General features: G+C 41.7%; 1 protein-coding gene across 1 annotated transcript; it reads left to right on the top strand.

Annotated features, from left to right (window-relative positions):
- Positions 1-1,563: 1,563 nt before the first annotated feature.
- LOC118408566 (probable serine/threonine-protein kinase drkD) lies at positions 1,564-25,147 on the top strand. Its single transcript, XM_035809375.1, has 13 exons — positions 1,564-1,785; positions 1,999-2,380; positions 3,311-3,967; positions 4,299-4,411; positions 4,792-4,947; positions 5,208-5,284; positions 5,435-5,614; positions 5,767-6,064; positions 6,384-6,529; positions 6,974-7,023; positions 7,132-7,287; positions 7,902-7,987; positions 23,897-25,147. The coding sequence occupies exons 1-13, from the start codon at positions 1,570-1,572 to the stop codon at positions 23,915-23,917; spliced, it is 2,538 nt and encodes an 845-aa protein (XP_035665268.1). The 5' UTR covers positions 1,564-1,569; the 3' UTR covers positions 23,918-25,147.

The raw sequence follows: 25,147 nt of genomic DNA, 5'->3' as shown, positions 1-25,147 counted from the left end.
TAAAACCCCAAGTTGGACATGTTTACATCTTTTGGCAGCGCAGGTAAGTACATTGTACCTGGTGCCACCTCCCACTGGCGTTCAAAGGTCAAGTAGGGGAATAGCGTTCTATGGCTACATACTTGTGTTGTCAGTAAATAAAGATTGCTGAGTGAGCATACGATTAACCTGCAACTAAGTCCATCTTACATCAATGTGTTGTTAAATTGCATAAAACAGGTATAAAGACAATACCCATAACGCTTACTGGTGTTGAAAGTTTAAATTTTGCTGATGTATAACGACAACAACAATGACAAGCACACATTGACTAGCAAACTTACAGGCTAAGGATAGATAGTTTCGCCCAGATCTGTCCGTTATTTTAGAATTCCCTTTGCAAAGTTTAGCAAAACAGACAAAGGCTATGGTCCTCCACGGTTCAACCATTGTAGACTTGTCATATCAAACAAAAATCTTCCATCCATGCCTTTGAGAAGTTTCTAATTTGCGTGATATTTTGATGCAGTGACTATTATCTGACAAAAGACCAAAGTCACGCGGTTTTTCCATAGTCACGGTGTGTGCAACGTGCCTGCGGATCTCGAGGCTAGTGTAGGGGTCACTGCTGTATCAGTGTTAGCATCACATCTCAGTCATCTCATCACTAATGATTAGAAAAAAAGCTTGACCGCTATGTTGTAACACAGCTTCTCATTATTTGCCTATGGAATTGAATTAGGAGAAAATTCAAGTCTAAAACCCCAACAGGGACATGTTTATTGCTTTTGACAGCGCAGGTATGTTTGTACACTGTACCTGGTGCCACCTCCTACTGACGTTCAAAGGTCAAGTAACCACAAGGAGATCGACGTACTGTGTATAGTACATACTTGTGTTGAATGCGGAGTAAGCGTGTCGGTTGATCAGCGGCCGAGTCTTAGATAATTTATCATGTTCTTGGATTGGTGCCAAACCATTACGCATTATGCTTAGGTGGTGTTCAAAGTTGGATTTTAGCTTGTATTTTCCTCCTACGGCAAATGTAGGTTGGGTTCACATAGCTACGTTCATGTGTCTCATGTGTCTTTTTGTGTATTTGTGCGGGTGTGTGTGTGTGTATGTGTGCGTGCGTACATGTGTATAGATATGTGCGTGTTGCTGCAATTCCATATACTATGCTCGGTGATAAAAAAAATTCCGCTGAACGATAGTTTTGAGAACACATTATCGTAGGTTGGCAACTTTGGTACTTGAAGGCATGACCATTTCTTGTTATTTTCTGAGCTGGTATTAGATACTTATCAGTCGGTACGTCCACCATTAGTCATTTTGTACATCATGAAAATATTGGAGTCTGTGTGTGTGCGTGTGTGTGTGTGTGCGTGAGTGTCTGCGCGCGCATGTGTTCAGGTGCATGTGTGCGTATGTTTGCGGGCGCGCGCAAGTATGTGCGTAAACATTTTTAAATCGATAGGTTTAGACACAATCTTAATGAGACTTTGCGCCCCTGACCGCTTTCGTAGGTACTGCAGAGCAACTGAATAGATTCTCACCGTTAGTGTTTCCCATCTGCAGGAGTTGGACTTCATGATGACCGAGAAAGACGAGGTTGTCGTGGCCATGTTCAACTGGGAGGCGCAGACAGTGGACGACCTGGACATCAAGGAGAATGAGCGGCTTATACTACTGGATGACACCGGTTTGTGGTGGCGCGTACGGAACGCCAAGAACCAGGTCGGCTACGTGCCTTCGAACTACGTCAGACGGGAGAACAGTAAAGAAGGGGAATCAAACTACTTGCAGGTTTGTGCGTGTGTTCGTGTGTCCGTGTCGTGTATGCGGGTGTGTTTGTTGCGTGAATGTTTGTGTGTGTGTGTGTGTGTGTGCGTAATTGTATTTGTGTCAAAGAGAGTGAGTATATGTGTGTGCATGGATGTGCGTGTGTGTGTCTTTCATACATATATGTGAGGAAAATGCGCGTTCGGGGGCTTTATACTTTCCTTGTATGTTATGCAGACGGGAAATTCCAATATGGCGGCATGCCTGAACCTCCAGCCTCAGACCGTCAACGGTCTCCTTAAACTTGACCTGAGTAACCAGGGTCTGACGTCCATCCCGGAGGAGGTGTTTGATATCACTGACCTGGAGGTTCTAGATGTGTCCAGAAACAAACTAACCAGCATCCCGGAAGCAATCGGCCGTCTGCAGAACCTTTCCCGTTTGGACGCTGACGGCAACATGCTGACAAGTTTGCCACAGGCTATCGGCTCCTTGCAGAAAATGACGCACCTGTACATTTATAATAATCAGCTGAAAGAGGTACCTCCAGGGGTTTGTATGCTGTCTAATCTTCAGGTGTTGGATGCGAATAATAACAAATTTTCCACCTTCCCTCCTGGTGTGGAAAAGCTGCAGAAACTGACAAAACTGTACATTTATGATAATCAGCTGACGGAGGTACCCTCAGGCGTCTGCTCGCTCCCTAACCTTGAGGTGTTAAGTGTCAGTAAAAACAAGCTCTCCACCTTCCCTCCTGGTGTGGAAAAGCTGCAGAAACTGAGAGAACTGCGCATTAATGATAATCAGTTGACGGAGGTACCCTCAGGTGTTTGCTCGCTCCCTAACCTTGAGGTGTTAAATGTCAGTAACAACAACATTTCCACCTTCCCTCCTGGTGTGGAAAAGCTGCAGAAACTGAGAGTACTGTACATTAATGGTAATCAGCTGACGGAGGTACCCTCAGGGGTGTGCTCGCTCCCTAACCTTGAGGTGTTAAATGTCAGTAACAACAAGCTCTCCACCTTCCCTCCTGGTGTGGAAAAGCTGCAGAAACTGAGAGAACTGGGCATTAATGGTAATCAGCTGACGGAGATACCCTCAGGGTTGTGCTCGCTCCCTACCCTTGAGAAGTTTAGTGTCGGTGATAATAAACTCTCCACCTTCCCTCCTGGTGTGGAAAAGCTGCAGAAACTTAGAGAACTGGGCATTATTGGTAATCAGCTGACGGAGATACCCTCAGGGTTGTGCTCGCTCCCTAACCTTGAGAAGTTTAGTGTCGGTAATAATAAACTCTCCACCTTCCCTCCTGGTGTGGAAAAGCTGCAGAAACTGAGAGAACTGGGCATTAATGGTAATCAGCTGACGGAGATACCCTCAGGGTTGTGCTCGCTCCCTAACCTTGAGAAGTTTAGTGTCGGTAATAATAAACTCTCCACCTTCCCTCCTGGTGTGGAAAAGCTGCAGAAACTGAGAGAACTGTACATTTATGGTAATCAGCTGACGGAGGTACCCTCAGGTGTGTGCTCGCTCCCTAACCTTGAGGTGTTAGATGTCAGCAGCAACAAGCTTTCCGCCTTCCCTCCTGGCGTGGAAAAGCTACAGAAATTGAAAGAACTGGGCATTGCGGATAATAAGCTGACAAAGCTTCCACCGGGCGTTTGTTTGCTGTCTAACCTTGAGAGATTAATTGCTAATCGAAATCCCATCGCGTATCTCCCTGATGACGTCACGCGACTGAAAAGGCTGAAGTTGCTTGACGTGGCTTCCTGTCAGTTTGATGAGTTCCCCAGACAGGTGTTGCGACTGAAGACACTGGAGGAACTATATGCTGGACAACCCGAAGGGCGCAAGTTTGGCACTGTTCCAGACGAATTGGGAAATCTACAACACATGTGGTTCTTATCATTGTCGCGGAACCTCCTCAGAACCCTTCCGAGCACCTTGAGTCACCTGCACAACCTGCGGGAGGTCTACCTCTCGAACAACAAGTTCGACACGTTCCCAGAAGCCCTGTGTGAACTACCTGCCATGGAGAAACTGTACATAAGGAACAACAACATCACCAGGATCCCAACCGCCCTTCACCGAGCAGACAAGCTGAAGGACTTGTGTGTTTCTGGAAACCCCCTGACATACCCTCCACAGGACGTATGTAAACAAGGGACCGGCGCCATCATGGCCTTCCTGAAACAGGAGGCTGAGAAAGGTGGGGCATGTTTGCAGACAGGCTGTCAAAGTTTGTTTTCATTAGTATAATACATTTTTAGTTGAATATTTCATAGGAATTATTAGATTTGTAAAGTTCTTACTATATCCCTTTCAATACCAGCATTCAAATGTTATGATTTGAACCTTTATCAATGTTTTTGCACGATCATGAAACCTTTAGACTTGTAATTCCCACTGCGAATCGAAATACACGTGTTACCTTATATTATGTCATATTATATAATATAATATCATATTTTATCATATTATAAAATATTGCATTAATATATCGTATATGCAATGACTGAAATGAGCATTCTTTAATTAAGATGAGAGAATTCTCCGTGCCTTCAACCGCCTGTCCGTGAGGATGAGCCAAACCCAGTGGAAACCTCTCGCCCGGAGCCTGGGGCTCAGCAACAGGGCGGTGGACGCCATCAAGGTGAGATGATTGTTTTACTAGCTTTACAGAGAAATAGAGAAAAACTAGCATCAACGCTTGTCTTTAAAAAATCAATCTTCTTTAAATAATTTCATCACGCTTACATCTAAAAAACCTTAGCCGCGATCTTAATTCCTTTTTAAAATAATATTTAAAAAACCCTTATTTATCACATGAACTATTATTCAGAAATAAACTTATAACTGTAACCAAAACAAACATACATCTGATGTTTTACCTGGATTGAAATCATTGACATGTGATATTTTACAATGACTTATTCTGCTCCAGACACAACTTATGGCCAGGAGTATCAGTGAAGGATTTGGACTGGAATGAAATCATTTTCATATGATAATTTGCAATAAATCATTTATCAGGCTTCCGCTCCAGACGATGTTCCTGACCAGGTGTACCAGACCCTGGAACAGTGGAGAGAGAAGGAAGGTGAGGCGGCCACACTTTCCGCCCTGGAGCAGCACCTCAGAGACCTGGACTTCCAGCAGCTGGCGGAGCAGCTTTTACCAGAACCCAGGGTGGGGTGACCTTTACAATTGAATTTTGACTTAGACTAGTGCCGTTTCAGTAATTGTTCAGCTGTTCTGACATCATGATTGTCTTGGATACAAATACTTTATGGGAAGATGTAAACTTTGATGTCTTTACTTTTGGGGAAAATATTAAAATGACCACTATGAAGACAATAATTTACGTTAATATAGCCACAATTTGTTAACCAAGAAAAGGAATATGTGAATTTCATTAAGTTGTCAAGTAAAACACCACTTTTCCTCAGACCCCAGACCGTAGAGGCCAAGAAACTGGAGCCGTCGGTTTAGTTGATGGCCAAGAGAAAGATGCGCTGCAGAACAGGTATGATAATATTCAAAGTCTGTTAGATATATAAGGCAAGTCAAGGGCAATTTGACAACAAATCAGTTCCATGTAAAGCAACTCCTTCTAGCTAGTATGAAGTAGAATATTCCTGCACATATAGATCATTTCTGATGATGTATTTTCCAGCGCGAGGAGATACCCCAGCGTCACGGTTGACCAGAAGTTTCCCATCATCCATTTTGACCGACTCGAGGAACAGTCCATTCTCGGCCGTGGGGGGTTCGCCTACGTAATGAAAGCCCGACATCTGGACTGGAAGCAGGACGTGGCTGTCAAATGTCTGTTTACTCGCCAGATAGAAGGAAGGTCAGGGTCTGATGTCTTTAATTTACGCTTACTAGTATCACGATAGCTCGAACGTTATACAATCTGCACACATTAGTGGTTATCAAAGTAAATGACCTACACTTAAAGAACAAATGCAAAACATTTTTCTGTTATGTTTTTTATACCTCAAGTGAGCAAGACGTGCTGTACTCCGAGGCGAGGAAACTGAACCTGGGAAGCCGATCAGACCACGTCATCAGTCTGCTGGGGGTCTGTCTGGATCCAAACTTCGCCATCGTGATGCCCTACATGGAGAACGGCTCTCTGGCCGGGCTGCTGCGGGATGTGGACGTGCCCTGGGTCCTGAGGTGGAGAATGGCGCACGAGATCTCCCTGGGGATGACTTTCCTGCACTGCCAGAACCCACAGATTCTCCACTGTGATCTGAAGGCAGAGAACGTGCTACTGGATGGGGACTTCCACGTGAAGGTACAGATTGTAGCGTTCCTTGCCAATGTTGATGTTGAAAGAAGATAAGAATGACTCTTTTGGGAACCATTCCTTAGATTGTCATCATTGCAAAATTGCCGGTTACAGACATTTCTACGTATGCGCAATCGAATTTCATTTCGCATATAGAAAACACAATTGCCTTCAAACCTTACAACTACTGCCAGTCACTTTATACAGACTATGACTTTATATAGACTATGACTCTGCGGAAACAAACGACAACGAAGACTACAGTACTCATACAACTTTAAACATGCTAGTGTTAAAACTATTTGGATTTGATTCTGCATATCAGATTTCAGACTTTGGGCTGTCCAAGTGGAAAGCCGAATCTCGTGTTGTCACCAAAACCAGCCCGGAAGGAAGCACTATCACGCATGCGCCACCGGAGTACTTTGCTGACATCAACCTGGCTCCCAACACCAAGTTTGATGTCTACAGGTACTGAATCAACCATTACTGTAAATCGTATTTTTGATATCCCTATACTAGATTCAAAATGCTCAATATTCAAGATGGATTTTATTGGCTTGTCGCAGTTTGAAAAACTGAATAATGTACATGTAAAGGGCTCAAAATCCCACCTACATATTCAGCTGTGCTTTATGGTGTCTCTGTGCACATAACCTGCACTGGTCCTGGTACTAGATTTTAGACATAAATATCCCATGATGTAGGTATATATGGATTGCTATTAGCTGTATTGACTCTTACCACACCCCACCTATTACGTATAAAAGAAAAAATAGCAATGGTTCCTCAACAATTTAATTATGACCCATACTTACATACCATACCCAAATTCAGAGTGGTGCAGGTAAAATTTGTCTGGTGCACCGTGCAGTAATTTTCAATGCGCTCCAATGTGCATCTTATTGGTTTCAGTTTTGGGGTGCTGCTGTGGGAGATTGTCACTAGAACACAGCCCTATGGACGTGAGTACATGATTCATACTGTATTCTATATTGGGTGCTATTGATTTCTATGCTTTTGATTGTTCTAATTTCCATTTCAAACTCTTTTCCTTCTTGCTTCCTTGCCAGTTGCTGCCAACTCGGCCCTAATCTCCATAGCGGTCACCATGGGTCAACGACCTGACCTGACCCTGATCCCCACCGACCGGGAGGACGTGACGTCAGTGAGCGAACTGATGCAGACATGTTGGAACCAGAACCAGGAGGACAGGCCACCGTTCGACGGTGAGACGTATTTCTTCATGTCGTACTATAAGGACCGCTATGACTATCCTTGTACTAACTAAAACTATTAGCTTTCAGACCAACAAATCAAGTCCCTTTGTTCCTTGTCATTAAGAATGACCAAATCGTATTGCAGAACTTTATCTCTACACCAACTATTGAGGAAACTGTGGTTAGCCTCGTGTGTATGTTATTCAGCATGGAGATTTAAGAAAGCAACCATTATGCTTGAGTTGTATTTGAAACCTTACTAAATAAACTGCAACTGGAAAAAAAGCCAGAGGCCTTCTAAGAGCATCAGTAATTACCTGCTTCTTCTATTGTTACCACACACGTTGTTAGTTCACACCGGTATAGTACACTAAAAATCATTCCTTAAGCCCCCTTTACAAATCAAGAATTTAGCTCGCCCGAGTTGTCAGCGAGCTCTAAATTACGAGGAGGCATGACTCTGATGCCTAAGAACAAATGGCAGAGTTTCTTCGTTGGCATCAGGGTCATACCTCCTCGTAATCTAGAGCTCGCTGACAACTCGGCCGAGCTAAATTCTTGATTTGTAAAGGGGGCTTTACCAAACAACATGATGTAAGGTGATGTTTCTCGTCCCCGCTCAGACTGTGCTGACAAGCTCCACCATCTGATCGACGGATTTAGTCAGCAGGAGATTCTACAGGCCATCAGCACTGTGGTTAAGATGAAGGTAATTTTACTTCATAATAATAGTTTAATGCAAATTCTTGCCCGAGGGCTAATTGCATTTAACATGAAAGGGGACAAACAAACAAATAGTTTAGAACAGTATAGTATAGAATTTGTCTACACTAGTCTAAAAGCTAACTCTAAACTGTAACTTGTTGGCCTCGACTTCTTTTGCTGAGACAGTGGAAGACGAAGGATCCCACCTACATTATAATGTGTGGGTTCTGTGATGTAAGGAGTTTTCTTTTTGTCTGTAAACACGTGGAAATTTGGGGTGAAACTAGTGGCTTCGTTCTTTAACAAGCTCTTTTGACAATTTTCCTGGCACCATGCTGCCTAAAATGATTTTGTAACTTACAATTATATGCACAAACAGTAAATTGAGTCAATTCTTACTCGAGTCAGGGATTGTTGATTCACTTTTGATTCATGTAATGCATGTACATCATGAAATAATACAGTAACCCTACAGGTGGCCAACCAAGCGAATGAATCTACAAAACTACTGGTGGCTTCGGTGTGAAAGATAATCGTTGTACCATTAACACTTAAGTCCATTTTCATGAGTCACACTTGTCCCGTAGCTCTTTGCGCATTATTAGTTTCGAGTTGAGATTTCTTTTATATTTTCATTACAGACTGCAGCCAGCAGGAAGTAACAATGCAGACGACTGCCATGTACGAGAACGTGTCAATCGTGGTGACTTCTCTGCTACTAGAACATTAATTGAGCATTATGTAAAGCCATGTAAGTATAAGTATGGTTATGGAGAAGATTAGATGTCCTTATCATTTCGACAGAATCATCAGCTGTCCGACCCAATCTCTCTGGACACTTGACGTCAGCAATGAGTCAAAGGTTATCAGAAGTCCAGAGCAACCGGGTCAGAGAGCTGACGAAGACTGACTGAGTGCAAATTCTTGAGTTGGAGGACAGTTTAACTGTAATTTATCAAGTCAAGTAAAGATCCCAAGAATACTAGTGAACAGATGAGCTCATTTGTTCACTACTATTGTTGGGATCTTTATTTGATGTTTACCTAATGCTTGATCAGAATCATCACAAAGCTGTTGTTTTAAAACAACAGATTGTTGATCGTTCTGAATAAACATTCAATGTTCTACTAATCACAGGAACTTGTCAACTGACGTATTATGAAGACGTCTCTGCTACTGTAATTGAGTTTAATTTAGAGCTATAATGATTATTATGCCTGTTCAATAGTTAATATATGCTAGTTTGGTTTAGTTGATATCTAGTCTTTTGGTTGTTAAGACGTCAACTTTATCTGCGAACAGTGGTATGATGACAATTCGGCTTTAAAGCTGCCAATTAGCTTAGGACCATTTTCCAAACCTACTCGGCCGGCTGACTCCCATAGCGTACTATTGACTCAATTTGTCCAATTTCGACAATTAGACCACCGAACCACGGAGCCTGGTAGAGGCTAGCGATGTGGAGCAAGCGATGTTCATCCATAGAACATTGATGTACATTTGATGTACCAAGGTGTCTTGTAGAAGTTAAGGCGGCGGGTATTTAAATAACATAGCCAAGATTGTAACTCCTCAACTTGTGAAGGAAAGTCTGACACAAGAAAGTAGAGAAAAGCAGTTTGAGAAGTAACATTTTACATGCCAATACAATTGCATCATTAGCTTGCCTAAGTTGGTAAGTCAAGTTGAAAGATGGTCAAGTTGTTTTGACATAACGTTTCGGAAACCTGTACCATGATTTACATGACGGAAACTGGCAAAACATTTTTTGGCGTCAGAAGAACTTTACCTCTAACTCGCCTTCCATATCTTAATTGGTTAATTGAGAGTTAAGTAGAAATGCAAGCTTAATCATTTACAAAATGTAAGTGGGCTTCAAACCAACATCCTGGTGAAAATATCTTACTGCATTGTTACTGAAGTATTAGATGAATGTTTTGTATCGTCTTTTAATCAATGAAATATGTAAGGGTGTGGTATTGAATTTAAGTATTTCTTGTGATAAGCATTCTGCAAAATTACAGTGTTCTACGGATGGTGTAAGTTTAGTATTGCTTGCGGTTAGTATTCTGAAGATATCATATTTGCATTTAAACAATTCGAGAGATAGGTACACATACATTATGCAACATGAACAGTAGTTGTTTTTCATGTTTCGGAATCTATATGATGTATTAAAAATATACATGCTGTAAACAGTTTAAGTTGATTTTGTATTACCGATGATAAACACAGTCAGTAGTGCTTTGATGGCAGTAAAATAATGCAATAACTTTGTGATTCGCTCAATGACATCATGACACAATGATGTACTATCTGCAGCATAAATAGGTTTATTCTTTCTTAGTGGTTATAAGCATTTTGTTTCTTACTCTTGTGGTGCGGTGAAATAAAATTGGTTCAAAACGTCAAATGGTGAGTGTGTTTTATGGCCAAGTATTCAAGATGAACTTAAAACAGGCAGACTTCGTAATCACGAGTAATAACGATATAACGAGTAAACTGCCCCCATGCGTAACACACCAGTTTTGTTTAAGCTACGTAAAGCCAGCTCTGATAGGTCTGCTCCACTCAACGCAGATTTTAAGGTGGGTTCACACTTGCGTGTGAGGTCCGTATGGGAGTCTTTGCCTCTATCAGGCTCCAAAGGTCGCTGGAAAAGTAGTAGAAATGGGACAAATATAGACAGACAACATGAAAAACGAGTTAGGAGGGTCGCAAATCATACTCCTCGGCGTGTAGCGTGCGTGGTCCAGTGGTTAGCGGCCTTTCCTCTGGAACTAGAAGCAGTGAGTTCGATCCCGGGTGTGTCGCTCACCCGACATGAATGCTACCGGAAATGATTGTAGTCCTTAGGACAGGACGTTAAGCCGTGGTCCACTGTACATTGTGCTTGTCGTTAAGAACTGGGGAATTTCCCGGTACAATGAACCTGTAAATACTGTACATAGCATCTGTCCTCTCTGTCACGACCAGCGGAAGACGAGCTCTTCAGTGAGCTAAAACTGGTTCGAGATCACTGTCACTTTTCACTTTTCACTTTCTCTGAAGCCTGGTTGAGGCCACTCCAAACGGACCTCATACGCAAGCGTGAACCCACCTTTACCCCTTTTACATGTACTGACGAGTAGGTTAGAAACTAGCCTCTTTAGCAGGCTCTACGAGACTAAGGGGTTATCGACACCTTAATGTTGCGTTAAGACGGGCCTGGAGACAACACTACATCTTCATGTCTACGTAAGGCGCATGCGTTCAACAATGGACAATGCATGGATTGGACAGGGCATTAGCTCCGTTAAAGTTTGGTTGTAGCTTTGAATGATGTCAGGGCACAGGCAGAGTGACAGACTAGAGTATCTTCTACTGCCGCATCTCTTCTGACAGTCAAACGTGAAAACTGTGAGTAAAGTCGGTTTCTCGTCATTCTCGTAGTTCATGGCTGATGACATCACGTAGAAAGAGAGTGTGCTTTGTGGGCGTCACCTGGTGTGACTGGCCTGGTTCAAAACTTTTCAATTTCTCTTGTTTTGTGCACTTACAGCTTCCACAAACACAGCTATGCAATGGACATAGAATCTTCAGTGTTGCAATGTTAATAATCCCAGTGTAACATTGTACTCTCGCAACAGGCCAGCACTAGTCTGTAAACCGCGACTTGATTGCCAGTATTTGATATACATGTACATGTATGCGGTCTATTTGACAACGCTACTATTAGACAAAGGACGTTGTTGGCGTTGTCAAGCCTGACTGGACATGCTTTAGTTAAAAACTTTTCAATTCTACTCAATCGTGTGAACAGCAAACACTGCATTTAATTGGAACGCTATGTGGATTTGAAACAAATAACATTATTAATAAATTTCACCGAATAACATAATGTTTACCACTTCAGTGCAGAAGTAAATCTGTAACGTCCTATTTCTACAAAAATGTGTTGTAGTGTAGTTTGGAGATCACGGCGTTTCCAATAGATCTTTACCTGTCATTCAAAAAACTAAATAATGTTTACACACACACACACACACACACACGCACACACACACACACACACACACACACACACACAACCCGAACGAAGTCAGGTACCCATTTTTACAACAAGGTGGAATGAAAAAAACTATTCAGAAACTCGTGGAAAGTACAAAAGCACAAGGGCACAAGATTGGTAGCATGACATGATTTGAACCCAGGCCTTCTGGGTTCTGGACTAAACACACTGCAGTTATGCCACACAGCCCCAGGCTTTATACATGCCCTATTGTTACCCGGGCCTCACAGGTAACACGAAGTGTGACATTGATGCCTGTCCGCCATGATAGTCCGACCAAAACAACACACCTATTTTCTCGACATTCTTTACCCGGAAATCGTTTCACCTGCGTCCCTTTTCCCTTCATATTTGGACATGCGGTAATTTTGCCTTTCTGTTCGCACTAAATATAGAACGGGTAGTCCGGTGTACAGAAAGTTACGAAAATGATCCTATTACAAACATCCTTTGTACCTGCTGGGGCTGATGACCTTGGGGTCACCTAGCATAACCCTGTCTTTTATGTAGATATTTTGGATAAACAACCCACCCACTGAACGGCGGCGCTTTGTAACATGTAGCTGCTTAAGTCAGGACGAACACGACCAAGACTAAGGACGAACGCGACCAAGAGTATACAGGTATGTCACGTTCCTTTCTGAACAGTATAGCAAACAATTATGTACTTATGTAGTGCAGATGGCAGTTTTTATCATATATACGGTCCTGCTCTCTCTACATTAACCATATTTAGACTAGAATTTTAGGCCATCCCATGACGGCGGTGATTTTTTAGGTAACGTAACAAATAATACTCACCAATCTCACCATCGCAGCACGATTGAACGCCAGACAACCGAATTTGAGAAACACTACGGCTATTAGGCTCCTTATCGCATTACGTAACTGTACTAAATCCATTCAAACTGGGTACAGCAATAATCATAACAAATATAGGCAGTTCCTGGCTAGTCCTCTTGTATTCTGCCATGACTTTGAGAGCTCAGCTCAACCCATAACTACATTAAGCTGTATACCGACACAACTTTAACAAAATGTACAAAGGTACATTGTGTTTATTTCTTTTAAGAAAACGTTCAACTTGTCAAAGCCTTCCGAAGAGACACGGCAACTCCTCAGTTTCACCAAGGCTTGTGAATAGAATGATATATCGCAAAAAACACTGCTAGCTAAGGACATCTACATGGATACGAAACACACTGAGCTGCTCCGAATTGTAATAAACCTTGTACCAGCATTCACGTAGGAACCAGAGTAACTCTAATTATGAGGACAATAAAATCAGTAGATGTAACACCGTCACGTCCCGTCATTTGGAGGCCTTGCTCCAGAAAAGACATGCCTGTTTCCCTGAGCGTGTGTAATTACTGCTTCTACAACATTCCACTTGACAAACACCGCTGTTTAATGAACACAAAGTAGATCAAAACATCTTCGGTGTTGCAATGTTTACAGAACAATCACAGTGTAACCTTGCACCTAGCCGTGGAGGGGAGTTTTGTCCCGTAGCGACGGGGCAGAAAATGCCTTCCAAAGCAAACTACATTTCTAGGCAAACTCCCTTTCCCGGCATAATAGAGAAGTTATTAAGTTAACATTGAAAATCAGCGCCCATAAAAAGCCATCCCCGCTAACTAGAGTCTGCGAAGGAGGCTAACTTCCACCGCCGTATGTCGACAGGTCAGTCAAACTCGGTAAACTTAGTGGCGGAACCCCATTGTATTGCAGTCTAGAGTCAACAACATGACATGACATACATAAATGGTTTATGGGCGTCACCATGCATGAGTGGTCTGGTTAAGATTTTCAGTTGTAAGCAGTGTGTGCTTGACGCACACTGCTGTTGATAAAAAACACAGTATACCTGACAACTGTATGTCAGTGAAAACTAAGCGGGGTTAAAACATATCAATTAGTACTATGAGTTTTGACTGGTATTTCTAGTACTATATTGACACTATAATCATTAAATTTGTACCGTTGCATCTCAACATGTAGCGTTATTTAGTTGTCGTGTAGTTTGGAGCTATCAGCCATACAAATAAATGGACGACGTGTGCTTTATTTGTGGGCGGTGCCACACATGACCTTTCTGGGTCAAAAGTAGATAAACACGCTTTTCAAATTCATCCATATGTCTGTTTGCAGTCCCAATTCTTTGTCATACCTGGCGACAGACACTGACATACAATGACAACTATACGGGGATTAAGAAATACCTTTAAATGCATTTTGCAACTACAATATCAGCGATAGTAAGTGTTTACCAGAACAATACCAGGGTAACCTTACACCGCCGTGTCTGTGTAGGCCAGCCTAAGTCTGTAAACTGATTGACTTCATTGTATTGTAGTCTAGAGTTAACAACGTTAGACGTGGATAATGTATGCTTTGTGTACATTGCCAAGCATGGCCGCACCCGTTCAGATTCGCCTGTGAAACACTCGTACTTAAGCTTGTTTGTCTGCCTTAACACCCCAAACGATCTCAAACGACCTTAAAAACCTCAAAAGGCTCTAATATGCAGTGTACATGGGGTAACAACCTTGTGTGGTGTTTTATTTGTTATTTCATTTATTTTCACATAAAAAGAAAGTATAGAAAGTAAAGATAAACAATAACATATAAATGCCGTGCGGAGGCACTGGCACCGTATCGTATCTTTTATTTCTATTGCAGAATATAAGGTAAAAACCACTGGGGTTTCATGTACGTACGAACATATACCATCTGTATGTATATGAAGTGAATCGTTGCTTTGGAGTAGCTATATGTGTTGCTCCGGAGTAAAAAAAAACTGCTCCGGAGTAAACAAAACTGCTCCAGAGTATGCTCCAGAGTATGGGTAAGTATATTTGTTGTAAGTAAGTATATTTGTCATGTACATTGTACCTGGCGCCACCTCCCACTGGAGTTCAAAGGTCAAGAAGTGTGATAACGTTCTCTTTATGGCTACATTGTGTTGTCAGTAAATAAAGTTTGGTAAGTGCGCAAGTCGGCTGGCCTAAGGCCGAGTCCGCCTCCCAGAACGGCGTTATCTTAGTACCAGCACAATCAAGTAACCTCGTCATGGGTTACAGACTTGAAATAGTCAACGTGAATGAGTTGTAAACCAGCATACAGATAAATATTGACCAAATAGCAAAGTTAAATATTGACCAAATAGCAAAGTTAGATATATTTGACTGCACCATGGTCACGATTTATGCACTGTGGCTGTGTGGCCAGAGGCTAGTTTTTCTACTCTATCAGTCCTTGTATATCAATACGACACGCATCTCATCACCACCGTAGGTTTGTTTGTGTTCGCGCGCGTGTATGTATGTGTGTGTGTGTGTGTGTGTGTGTGTGTGTGTATGTATGTATGTGAGTGTGTGTGTATGCATATATATATACATAACGGGGTTACATATATATTTGTGTGTGTGTGCGTGTGTGTGTGTGCTTGTGCCTTCTTCGTGCTTCTATATCAGCCATATGAGTGTTTGTGGAATCATATTTACAGTTTCTTTGTACGTTATGCAGAAATATCCAACATGGCGGCAGACCTGAACCTCCAGCCTCAGACCGTCAACGGTCGCCTGACCCTTGACCTGAGTAACCAGGGTCTGACGTCCATCCCGGAGGAGGTGTTTGATATCACTGACCTGGAGTTTCTAAATGTGTCCAAGAACAAACTAACCAGCATCCCGGAAGCAATCGGCCGTCTGCAGAAACTTTCCCGTTTGAACGCTAACGGCAACATGCTGACAAGTTTGCCACAGGCGATCGGTTCCTTGCAAAACTTGCAAGAGCTATATGTTTATAGCAATAATCTAAGTGAGTTGCCTGACGGGTTGGAAGCTTTACAAAAGCTGGAATGGCTATTTGTTAGGGATAATAAGTTAACGAAACTTCCTACTAAAATATTTTCCTGTGTAAACCTTGTTAAATTTGATGCCAGTAAGAACAAGCTTTCCACCTTCCCTCCTGGTGTGGAAAAGCTGCAGAAACTTCAAGGACTGTACATTTATGGTAATCAGCTGACGGAGGTACCACCAGGCGTCTGCTCGCTCCCTAACCTTGAGGTGTTAGATGTCAGTAATAACAACCTTTCCACCTTCCCTCCTGGTGTGGAAAAGCTGCAGAAACTGAGAGAACTGCACATCAATGATAATCAGCTGACAGAGGTACCCTCAGGGGTGTGCTCGCTCCCTAACCTTGAGGTGTTAAATGTCCGTAACAATAAACTCTCAACCTTCCCTCCTGGTGTGGAAAAGCTGCAGAAACTGAGAGACCTGGGCATTCATGATAATCAGCTGACGGAGGTACCCCCAGGCGTCTGCTCGCTCCCTAACCTTGAGGCGTTAAATGTCAGTAACAACAATCTCTCCACCTTCCCTCCTGGTGTGGAAAAGCTGCAGAAACTGACAAAACTGGGCATTTATGGTAATCAGCTGACGGAGGTACCCTCAGGTGTTTGCTCGCTCCCTAACCTTGAGTTGTTACGTGTCGATAACAATAAGCTGTCCACCTTCCCTCCTGGTGTGGAAAAGCTGCAGAAACTGAGAGAACTGCACATTAATAGTAATCAGCTGACGGAGGTCCCCTCAGGTGTGCTCTCGCTCCCTAACCATGAGGTGTTAAATGTCGCCAAGAACCCCATCAGACGTCTACCCAGTGACGTCACGCGACTCGCCAGAGTGAAGACTCTCGGTATTAACGACTGTCAGTTTGATGAGTTCCCCAGACAGGTGCTGCAGCTGAAGACACTGGAGAAACTGTATGCTGGTGGCTGCAAGTTTGACATAGTCCCAGATGAAGTGGGAAACTTACAACACCTGTGGTTCTTGGCATTGGAACATAACCTCCTTAGAACGCTGCCGAGCACCATGAGTCACCTACACAACCTACGGGAGGTCCACCTCCGGAACAACAAGTTCGACACGTTCCCAGAAGTACTGTGTGAACTACCTGCCATGGAGAAACTGGACATAAGGAACAACAACATCACCAGGCTCCCAACCGCCATTCACCGAGCAGACAAGCTGAGGGACTTGGATGTTTCTGGAAACCCCCTGACATACCCTCCACAGGATGTATGTAAACAAGGGACCGGCGCCATCATGGCCTTCCTGAAACAGGAGGCTGAGAAAGGTGAGGCATGTTAGGTTAAATCATGATACAGGAAAAATGTTGGTTACAACTACTAAAGTATATTTAAACAATTTGGGTGGACAAAGAAAGTTTGCTGATGTTTTCTATTTTTACTCTAAATCTACATCTCCACACACAAAATGAACTGTTTTTGTTACATCTGATACTTTTATTTCAAAATGTGTACGACATTACCCTTCATGTACGTTGTTGCTAAGAAGACTGCACTGACAGCCTTCTGCTAGTTTTTTTATTGTTGACATTTCGAGCATGCTGCCACTTATTGCTTTAGTTAAATCCTTGTTATGTGTTGTAAATGGTTTGCTGCAGAAGGAGCAAAACAAGCTGGACAGGAGGAGGAGGGGAAGGACTCGACAGCAGGCAGAGGAACTCAGGAAGTACAAGTCGCACCTGTACAAGTCGCACCTGTACAAGTCGCACCTGTACAAGTCGCACCTGTACAAGTCGCACCTGTACAAGTCGCACCTGTTAAGGGTCGGTAACTAAATTTCTATTAATGTTCTGAACAGTCGTTGACTGATAACGTATCATCTTACCTCATAGGAGAACAACTACACGTTTGCCGACAGTAATCAAAGGCAAGCTGTAATAATCAGAACAGATCAAGATAAAACAACCAAATTAAAGATACAAGCTAGAATTATTACCATCATTATTTTTTCTTTTTAGTTTTCTTTGAACCGTGCCTCGTTATCTGTTTTGAATGTTTATAATGTCGTCTGTTTTTAGGAACCGCTAAACGAATAAAAAACTTCAAAGCAAAGCAAAACTTGAAAATGGCCAATTGTCAAAAACGAACGTGTCTACAAGTATTTGCTCAGTGTTGGTTCCTATTCCAAGTTCATACACGAAATATTGTATCTTATATTCATGGGAAAATGATGTACCTAATACATAATTTTTATACTCTAAACAGCATCACGTCAACCTGACATCATGGAGCCCCCTGCAGAGACCGAACTGGAGAGGAAGTTACGGGAGAGAAGGAAGAAAAGTGCCCGGATGCAGCAACAAGTCAGCCAACAAAGGGGCCAAACTGCAGGGAGAATGGACACAAGTAAAGGTTATTAGACATTTTTATACATATCTAAGATCAATATTTTTAGATAGATAAAATATAATGCTTAGGGCAGAGAATGTGTAAAATTGTATAGTTTATATTTATTTTTTTATTTATTGGTTTGGCTGTTCAGGATACACAGCCAGGTTTATATTACTGGTGCGTATCCAATAACTGTATGTCATTTATTCTCCACCACTACCACCCCAAATAGCAGGTACTGAAGCATGGGCTGGTCTGGCGCAGAAACAACCGACCACGTTAAAACTGACTGGAGGCGACACAGCACAAGGTAATGACGACACGATGTAGTCTAAAGTGGGTAAGCTAATGGCAAACCCTCGTCATGTACAGTTTCCATAGGAAATTACCTTTGCAATGTGACCGTAGTAACTGCAAAAACTAACTGTAAAAACATTGCAGAATCTATTTCTAAGCTTCGATATCACCACAGTGTAATACACTTCGTCGTTAAAAGTTTCAGTTAAGTCAATGATTTTCCCATAAGTAATTGTATTTGGATCTTGTCGATGATTTTGGACTTACAAACAACTACATTACATCGCGGCGATATTCTCCAGATAAATTGCAGCCAGATATAACATATCAGATCACAACTAACCATTGGATAAACTAGGGTGATATTACGAAACATTGGGTTCATCTTTAAGATTAGATTTGCAATGTGTTTTTGGATACTTTTTTGTTAGCTTATATCCTTAGCAACTTGAGGTACTTGTTTTAAAAGAGCACCTAAGCATATTAGTAGGAACTTCTCCGTCTTGGAGGATGTTTGTTGGCCTCCAAGATGGAGACCTCCTGTCTGTCATGAGCGACAGAGCCGTCTGGAAGGACTTTATAGTGTCACCTGACAAGGATGACTGAACTGAACTGAAAACATATTGCATACCAACACCTTACTCCACAGATAAAGAACTCCGTCAAGCCTTTAACCGACTGTCTCTGAAGGTGGGACAGAACCAGTGGAGACCCATCGCCCGGGAGTTGGGCTTCAACAAACAGGAGATTAAAGACATCGAGGTATCTTCAGTATATAAATAACTTTGTATTACATTCACATCAATAGGATTTTAGACTTAGACACATCAATTGATTAATCATTATCCTATTCCAGTTTCATGCTAGTCTTATTTTTGGTTTTGCAGTATGGTACTTGTGTAATAGGTCATTGGAACATCATATACTGCGACATCAAGTATTCCATTTGTTCGAAGGGGAAGGAACATTTGCACATTTTCTCTTGGTAGTATTTAAAACAAAGTGCCTGATTTGCCCATTAAGCTACATGCTAATCTTCCAAAGTCGATCCGAAATACACCTAATAGATCCATTATGTTTTGTGTTTATATATCAAGTCGGAAAGTCCTGAAGAACCGATGCACGAGACGCTGGTGAGATGGAGAGAGCGAGCCGACCCTGCTGCCAGCCTGGCTGAACTGGAGCGGTGTCTGAGGGACCTGGACCTGCACCAGCTGGCAGACCAGATCACCAGGACGGCCATGGTCAGATTATTTTGTGTACCAGTAATTTAAAGGAATGGTTTATATTTCGTTTGGGGTTGATATTCAATCAAAATATTGCCATGCTGCTAGCTGTCAGTAATTTTCGGCTGTGTTAAAAGTGTAAACAACACATTGAAAGAAGAATCAACTCGCCATTTCCATCAAATCGAATTCCTTTGGAAAACAAATCAACGAAAGAATTACTGTCAATATAAAGGATCTCTTGTGTGTTGCCTATTAGAGCCCGACTCGAAGAGGCCATGAGTCAGAAGAAAGCGGAGCAGTGGGAGGCCAGCTTCCGGGTGAGGTGCAGAGGAGGTGAGTACGTACGGCTTGCCTTCATCATACTCCAGTATACAAGCTGTCTTTTGTTGTAAACGTACTCTCCTTTGAATAGCAGGCTGTTTCTGATCGCGCTCACTAAATTTGCGCAGTCTAATACGACATATTAGAATATAAGGTGACGCCTTTTCCGCAACTTCACAAACATAATGTTGTTGTTCAAAGATCCCAAAAGGGCTGTTTCTGCTATGTGCATTGCCTTTCTTCCGTTGACCACACACATTGTCCTGTGAATGCGTCACGTTTTTATTTCATGACCTAAAACACATTACCGACAAATGAATGCAAATGTATAACGAATCGAAAACCATCACATTGGCACATTGGCTTCATCTCAGTTCGCCTTGCTAATGCTACCTTTCATATATGTACGATACATCATATTTTCCGACAGATACCCGAGCGTGACGGTTGACAAGAAGCTTCCTATCATCGAGTTTGAACACCTCAACTTTCCGGAAAAGTCCTTCCTCGGCCGTGGGGGGTTCGCCGCTGTAGAGAAGGCCTATCATCTGGACTGGAGACGACATGTGGCTGTCAAACGGTTGCTGACTCACCAAATCACAGGAAGGTAATGTTTTGTCTTTTTGGCCTGTAAGCACTATTCATAAGTAGGTATTTTTGACGCTACCATCTACACTGCATCAGATGGCTTGCAATGTGTAAAATAAGGGCAACATTAAACAATTATATTAATATATCGAGTTGAAGTGCAGACTGCAGAGTGAATTGGAATTCTATGTTGTGTTTTGTTGAGTGCAAAATTTGATTTATAAGCTATAGAATAACTAGATGCCATACTTTGTACCTTGTACAATTGTTGTACAATAAAGTTATTTTCATTTATATTTATTTTCATTTATATATAATTTCTATATTAAATTTCGCCACATTAACGTGTCCTCCAATAATCTTATACCCTGTAAGCGAGCAAGAGCTGCTGTATTCTGAAGCAAGGAAACTGAAGCTGGCCAGCAATTCGGACCACGTCATCAGTCTGCTGGGGGTCTGTCTGGACCCAAACTTCGCCATCGTGATGCCCTACATGGAGAACGGCTCTCTGGCCGGGTTGCTGCGGGATGTGGACGTGCCCTGGGCCCTGAGGTGGAGAATGGCGCACGAGATCTCCCTGGGGATGACTTTCCTGCACTGCCAGAACCCACAGATTCTCCACTGTGATCTGAAGGCAGAGAACGTGCTATTGGATGGAGACTTCCATGTGAAGGTACGGCTTACACTTTTTACAGCATATTTTTTGCCTATGTTGCAACAAGCACAACTGTTATTTTATCTGGAACAATACTCAATAAATTTCCATGTGGTATGTTAGGTTAGACTATCTAATCTTTTTTTCTCCATCTGGAGTAATAAAAAATAAGTTATAGTCGTCGACGGACATTATTACAGCGAGTTAAGGAGATCTTCGATCACTGTGGCTACTCATACTTATTATATGTTGATAGCACTAACTATGATCCTCAACATATATGCAATCGTTTAAGGACAAGGTTTTTAGATATGTATATTCAAACTTTCTTCCATAATCTGTCTGCCGATACTGGCAAACTTAGATTTTACAGAAAATGTAAAACCGAATATTGTATAGAGAAATATCTCGAACTTTGTGACTTTGAGCAACGTTCCGCTACCTGTAAGATTAGAATTAGTGCCCACCCCCTGGAAGTAGAAAAGGGGAGATATATGAAACTACCTGTGTCTGAGAGGATTTGTACATATTGCCCCTCAAATGCTGTGGAAGACGAGAGTCATTTTATCTCTAATTGTTCTTTTTATGATGATATAAGAAACCAACTATTTATGAGTGTATCCAAAATACACGCTTACTTTCTAACCATTCCTGACAATATGAGAAATCAATCTTACTATTAAAATCAAAGAACTCACACATTATAAAAGAAGTGGGTAAATTCGTCTTCCACTGCCTAAAAAGAAGAAGTCAAACCCAACAAAACCAGTATAAAGTACACTTCAGTAGCACAGCATAGTCATAGAATGTAGTTCCTAGCACCTTTGTATTTGTATTTTCCTTGTTATACATGTTGTTTGTACCTGCAATTCGCCCTCGGGCAAGAACTTACAATAAACATTATAATAAACGCACTGCTTCACCGAGAATGCTAAGAAATGTTTTTGATGCCCATAGCTAGATTTCAGACTTTGGCCTGTCTAAGTGGAAGGCCGAGTCTCGTGTTGTCACCGGAACAAGTCCAACAGGTAGCACAATCACGCATGCGCCGCCGGAATTCTTTGCTGACATCAACCTCGTTCCCAACACTAAGTTTGATGTCTACAGGTACTTAATCAACCATTAGTGTAATAAGTTTCTTTGCTTTTCATCGTCCAAAAGAGCAACAAGTATACTTAAGATGTAATCTTGCAACTAGTTTTTCTCGTTCAATCAGGAAAATGTCATTTATAGGTAACCAAATATTTTGTCAACAAAACCTGATATATTCACCAATTAACAGCAAATTTTAGTGCTGGAAAGGCACCGTTTAATGCTTCACAACTGTGATGTGACTTTTTAAATCAAATGTCTTCATACAGTCACTCCCCTACTTGTTTTTTTTATCTGGATGTTTGATGAACATGTCATTTGTTTTCAGCTTTGGTGTGCTGCTGTGGGAGATTGTCACTAGAAGGCAGCCATATGCACGTGAGTTGAGTTCATGATTTTGTTTGGTGTTACAGCATGTATCTTTGGTACATTAGTTGAAAGTTTATTTGCAAGTTCTTGTCCGAGGGCTAATTGCAACATAGGACATACAGAATACATAAAATAAGTATCCTTTAGTATCCTTTGGGATGAAATTAGTATCCATTAGTATTCTTTGGAATGTTTTTTGTTAACGGTTTTTATCTATTTACATTATCAGATGCTGCCAATTCGACCTTGATCACCGTATTGGTCAACATGGGTCAACGACCTGACCTGACCCTGATCCCCACAGACCGGGAGGACGTGACGTCAGTGAGCGAACTGATGCAGACATGTTGGAGCCAGAACCCGGAAAACAGACCATCATTCCAAGGTGAGGATAGCTCCATGTCGTACCTTGTTTGAATGGTCTATTCTGAGCTTTTATGCAAACAAAATTTTGAAAAAAAACGTCCCTTTGATTATGGAAAACTAAGCTTGAAGTAAATTGTAACCAACTGTCCATTTAATCATCGTTTTTAACAATGCAAATGGCTATAACTAGTTGTTCGCCCATTGTGTATATTGATATGTCAGCAGTTTAAATCTTTAGCTGTATTTGCAACAGACCTCATAAAAAGACACTGGGAACTATGAACATTATTCTTTGCCAGACAACCCCGTAAGATGCTTCTCTTTCCCGTTTAGACTGTGCTGACAAGCTCCATCATCTGACCAACAGATTTAGTCAGCAGGAGATTCTACAGGCCATCAGCACTGTGGTGAAGATGAAGGTCATTTTGTATATTCATAATAAATTTGACAAATTTCTTGGCACCTTTATGTACCTTGCTGTCTAAAATGATTTGAAACTTTGTGAGTCAGTTCTTACTCTATGATAAAAAACAGTTCTAGACTCTGTAATACATCATGAAATAATGCAGTAACCTTACAGGTGGCCAACAAAGCGACAGAATCAACAAAACTAGCATCGGACTGGTAGATTCGTTGTACCATTAACACTAGCATTAAGTCCATTTTCATGAGTCACACTTGTCCCGTAGCTCTTTGCGCATTATTAGTTTGGAGTTGAGATTTCTTTTCTATTTTCATTACAGGCTGCAGCCAGCAAGAAGTAACAATGCAGACGACTGTCATGTACGAGAACGTGTCCATCGTGGTGACTTCTCTGCTACTGTAACAGTAATTGAGCATTATGTTAAGCCATGTAAGTATAAGTATGGTTATGGAGAAGATAAGTTGTTCTTATTGTAATTTTCGACAGAATCATCAGCTGTCTGACCCAATCGCTCTGGACACTTGACGTCAGCAATGAGTCAAGGGTTGTCGGAAGTCCAGAGCAACCGGGTCAGAGAGCTGACGAAGACTGAGTACAAATTCTTGAGTTGGAGGACAGTTTAACTGTAATGTATCAAGTCAAGTAAAGATCCCAACAATAGTAGCACATCTGTTCAATACTATCGTTGGGATCTTTATTTGATGTTTACCTAATGTTTGATCAGAATCATCACCAAGCTGTTGTTTTAAAACAACAGCTTGGTGATCATTCTGATTAAACATTCAATGTTCTACTAATCACAGGAACTTGTCAACTGACGTATCATGACGACTTCTCTGATACTGTAATTGATTCTAATTTAGAGCCATAATGATTAGTATGCCTTTTCAATAGTTAATATATGCTAGTTTGGTTTAGTTGAGATCTAGTCTTGTGGTTGTTAAAACGTCAACTTTATCTGCGAACAGTGGTACAGTGGTATGATGATAATTCGGCTTTAAAGCTGCCAAATACTTGACCTGACTTTTGGCCTTTCTGTTCCTGTAATGAGCCATGAGCTCATGTAGTCCATGGACCAGGACGGTTTTTTGTACCACCGAAAGGGACCAGAGCTACTATGGATTTTTTAAAGCTTGCTTTCATGGATTAAAATAAACTTTGGTTATTGCAGATTCAAAAAATGCATGATAGCTCTGGTCCCTTTCAGTCGTACAAATATCGTCAATTTCGGGTCCTGGCCCATGGACTAATAGGCTTTCATCATTCATATCAGTAACGTGTAAGGTGGTGTTGATAACTTGACATCGATGTGAGCATGAGAAAGACACTACTGAGATATTATTTGCATCTTCCTCGACATCTAATTCTGGTTTGTAAAATAGGTTTAGTGGTTTATTGGCAGGACTAGTGTGATGAAATGAAATTGTTTGTAGTTTATTGTGACTTGCTATACTAGTATTTTGCTCTCATCTAACTTTTTAAATCATATCATTATACCATTAGATCATTGATTTTAGTCCCATACGTATTACATAGCGATGTGGTAGCCTCTACCAGGCTCCGTGGTTCG

The sequence above is a fragment of the Branchiostoma floridae genome, unplaced genomic scaffold, assembly GCF_000003815.2.
Source record: "Branchiostoma floridae strain S238N-H82 unplaced genomic scaffold, Bfl_VNyyK Sc7u5tJ_193, whole genome shotgun sequence".
Taxonomy (NCBI): domain Eukaryota; kingdom Metazoa; phylum Chordata; class Leptocardii; order Amphioxiformes; family Branchiostomatidae; genus Branchiostoma; species Branchiostoma floridae.
The sequence above is the reverse complement of the archived record's forward strand: the minus strand, read 5'-3'. Positions and strand labels throughout refer to the sequence as shown.

What these genes read in the sequence shown, in the direction of transcription:
- LOC118408566 (XM_035809375.1), top strand. Translation starts at nt 1,570, where the DNA reads ATGATGACCGAGAAAGACGAGGTTGTCGTGGCCATGTTCAACTGGGAG. An exon ending in GAAACAGGAGGCTGAGAAAG is followed by an intron (nt 3,968 to 4,298) that starts GTGGGGCATGTT and finishes TCTTTAATTAAG; the next exon opens with ATGAGAGAATTCTCCGTGCC. An exon ending in ACTCGCCAGATAGAAGGAAG is followed by an intron (nt 5,615 to 5,766) that starts GTCAGGGTCTGA and finishes TTATACCTCAAG; the next exon opens with TGAGCAAGACGTGCTGTACT.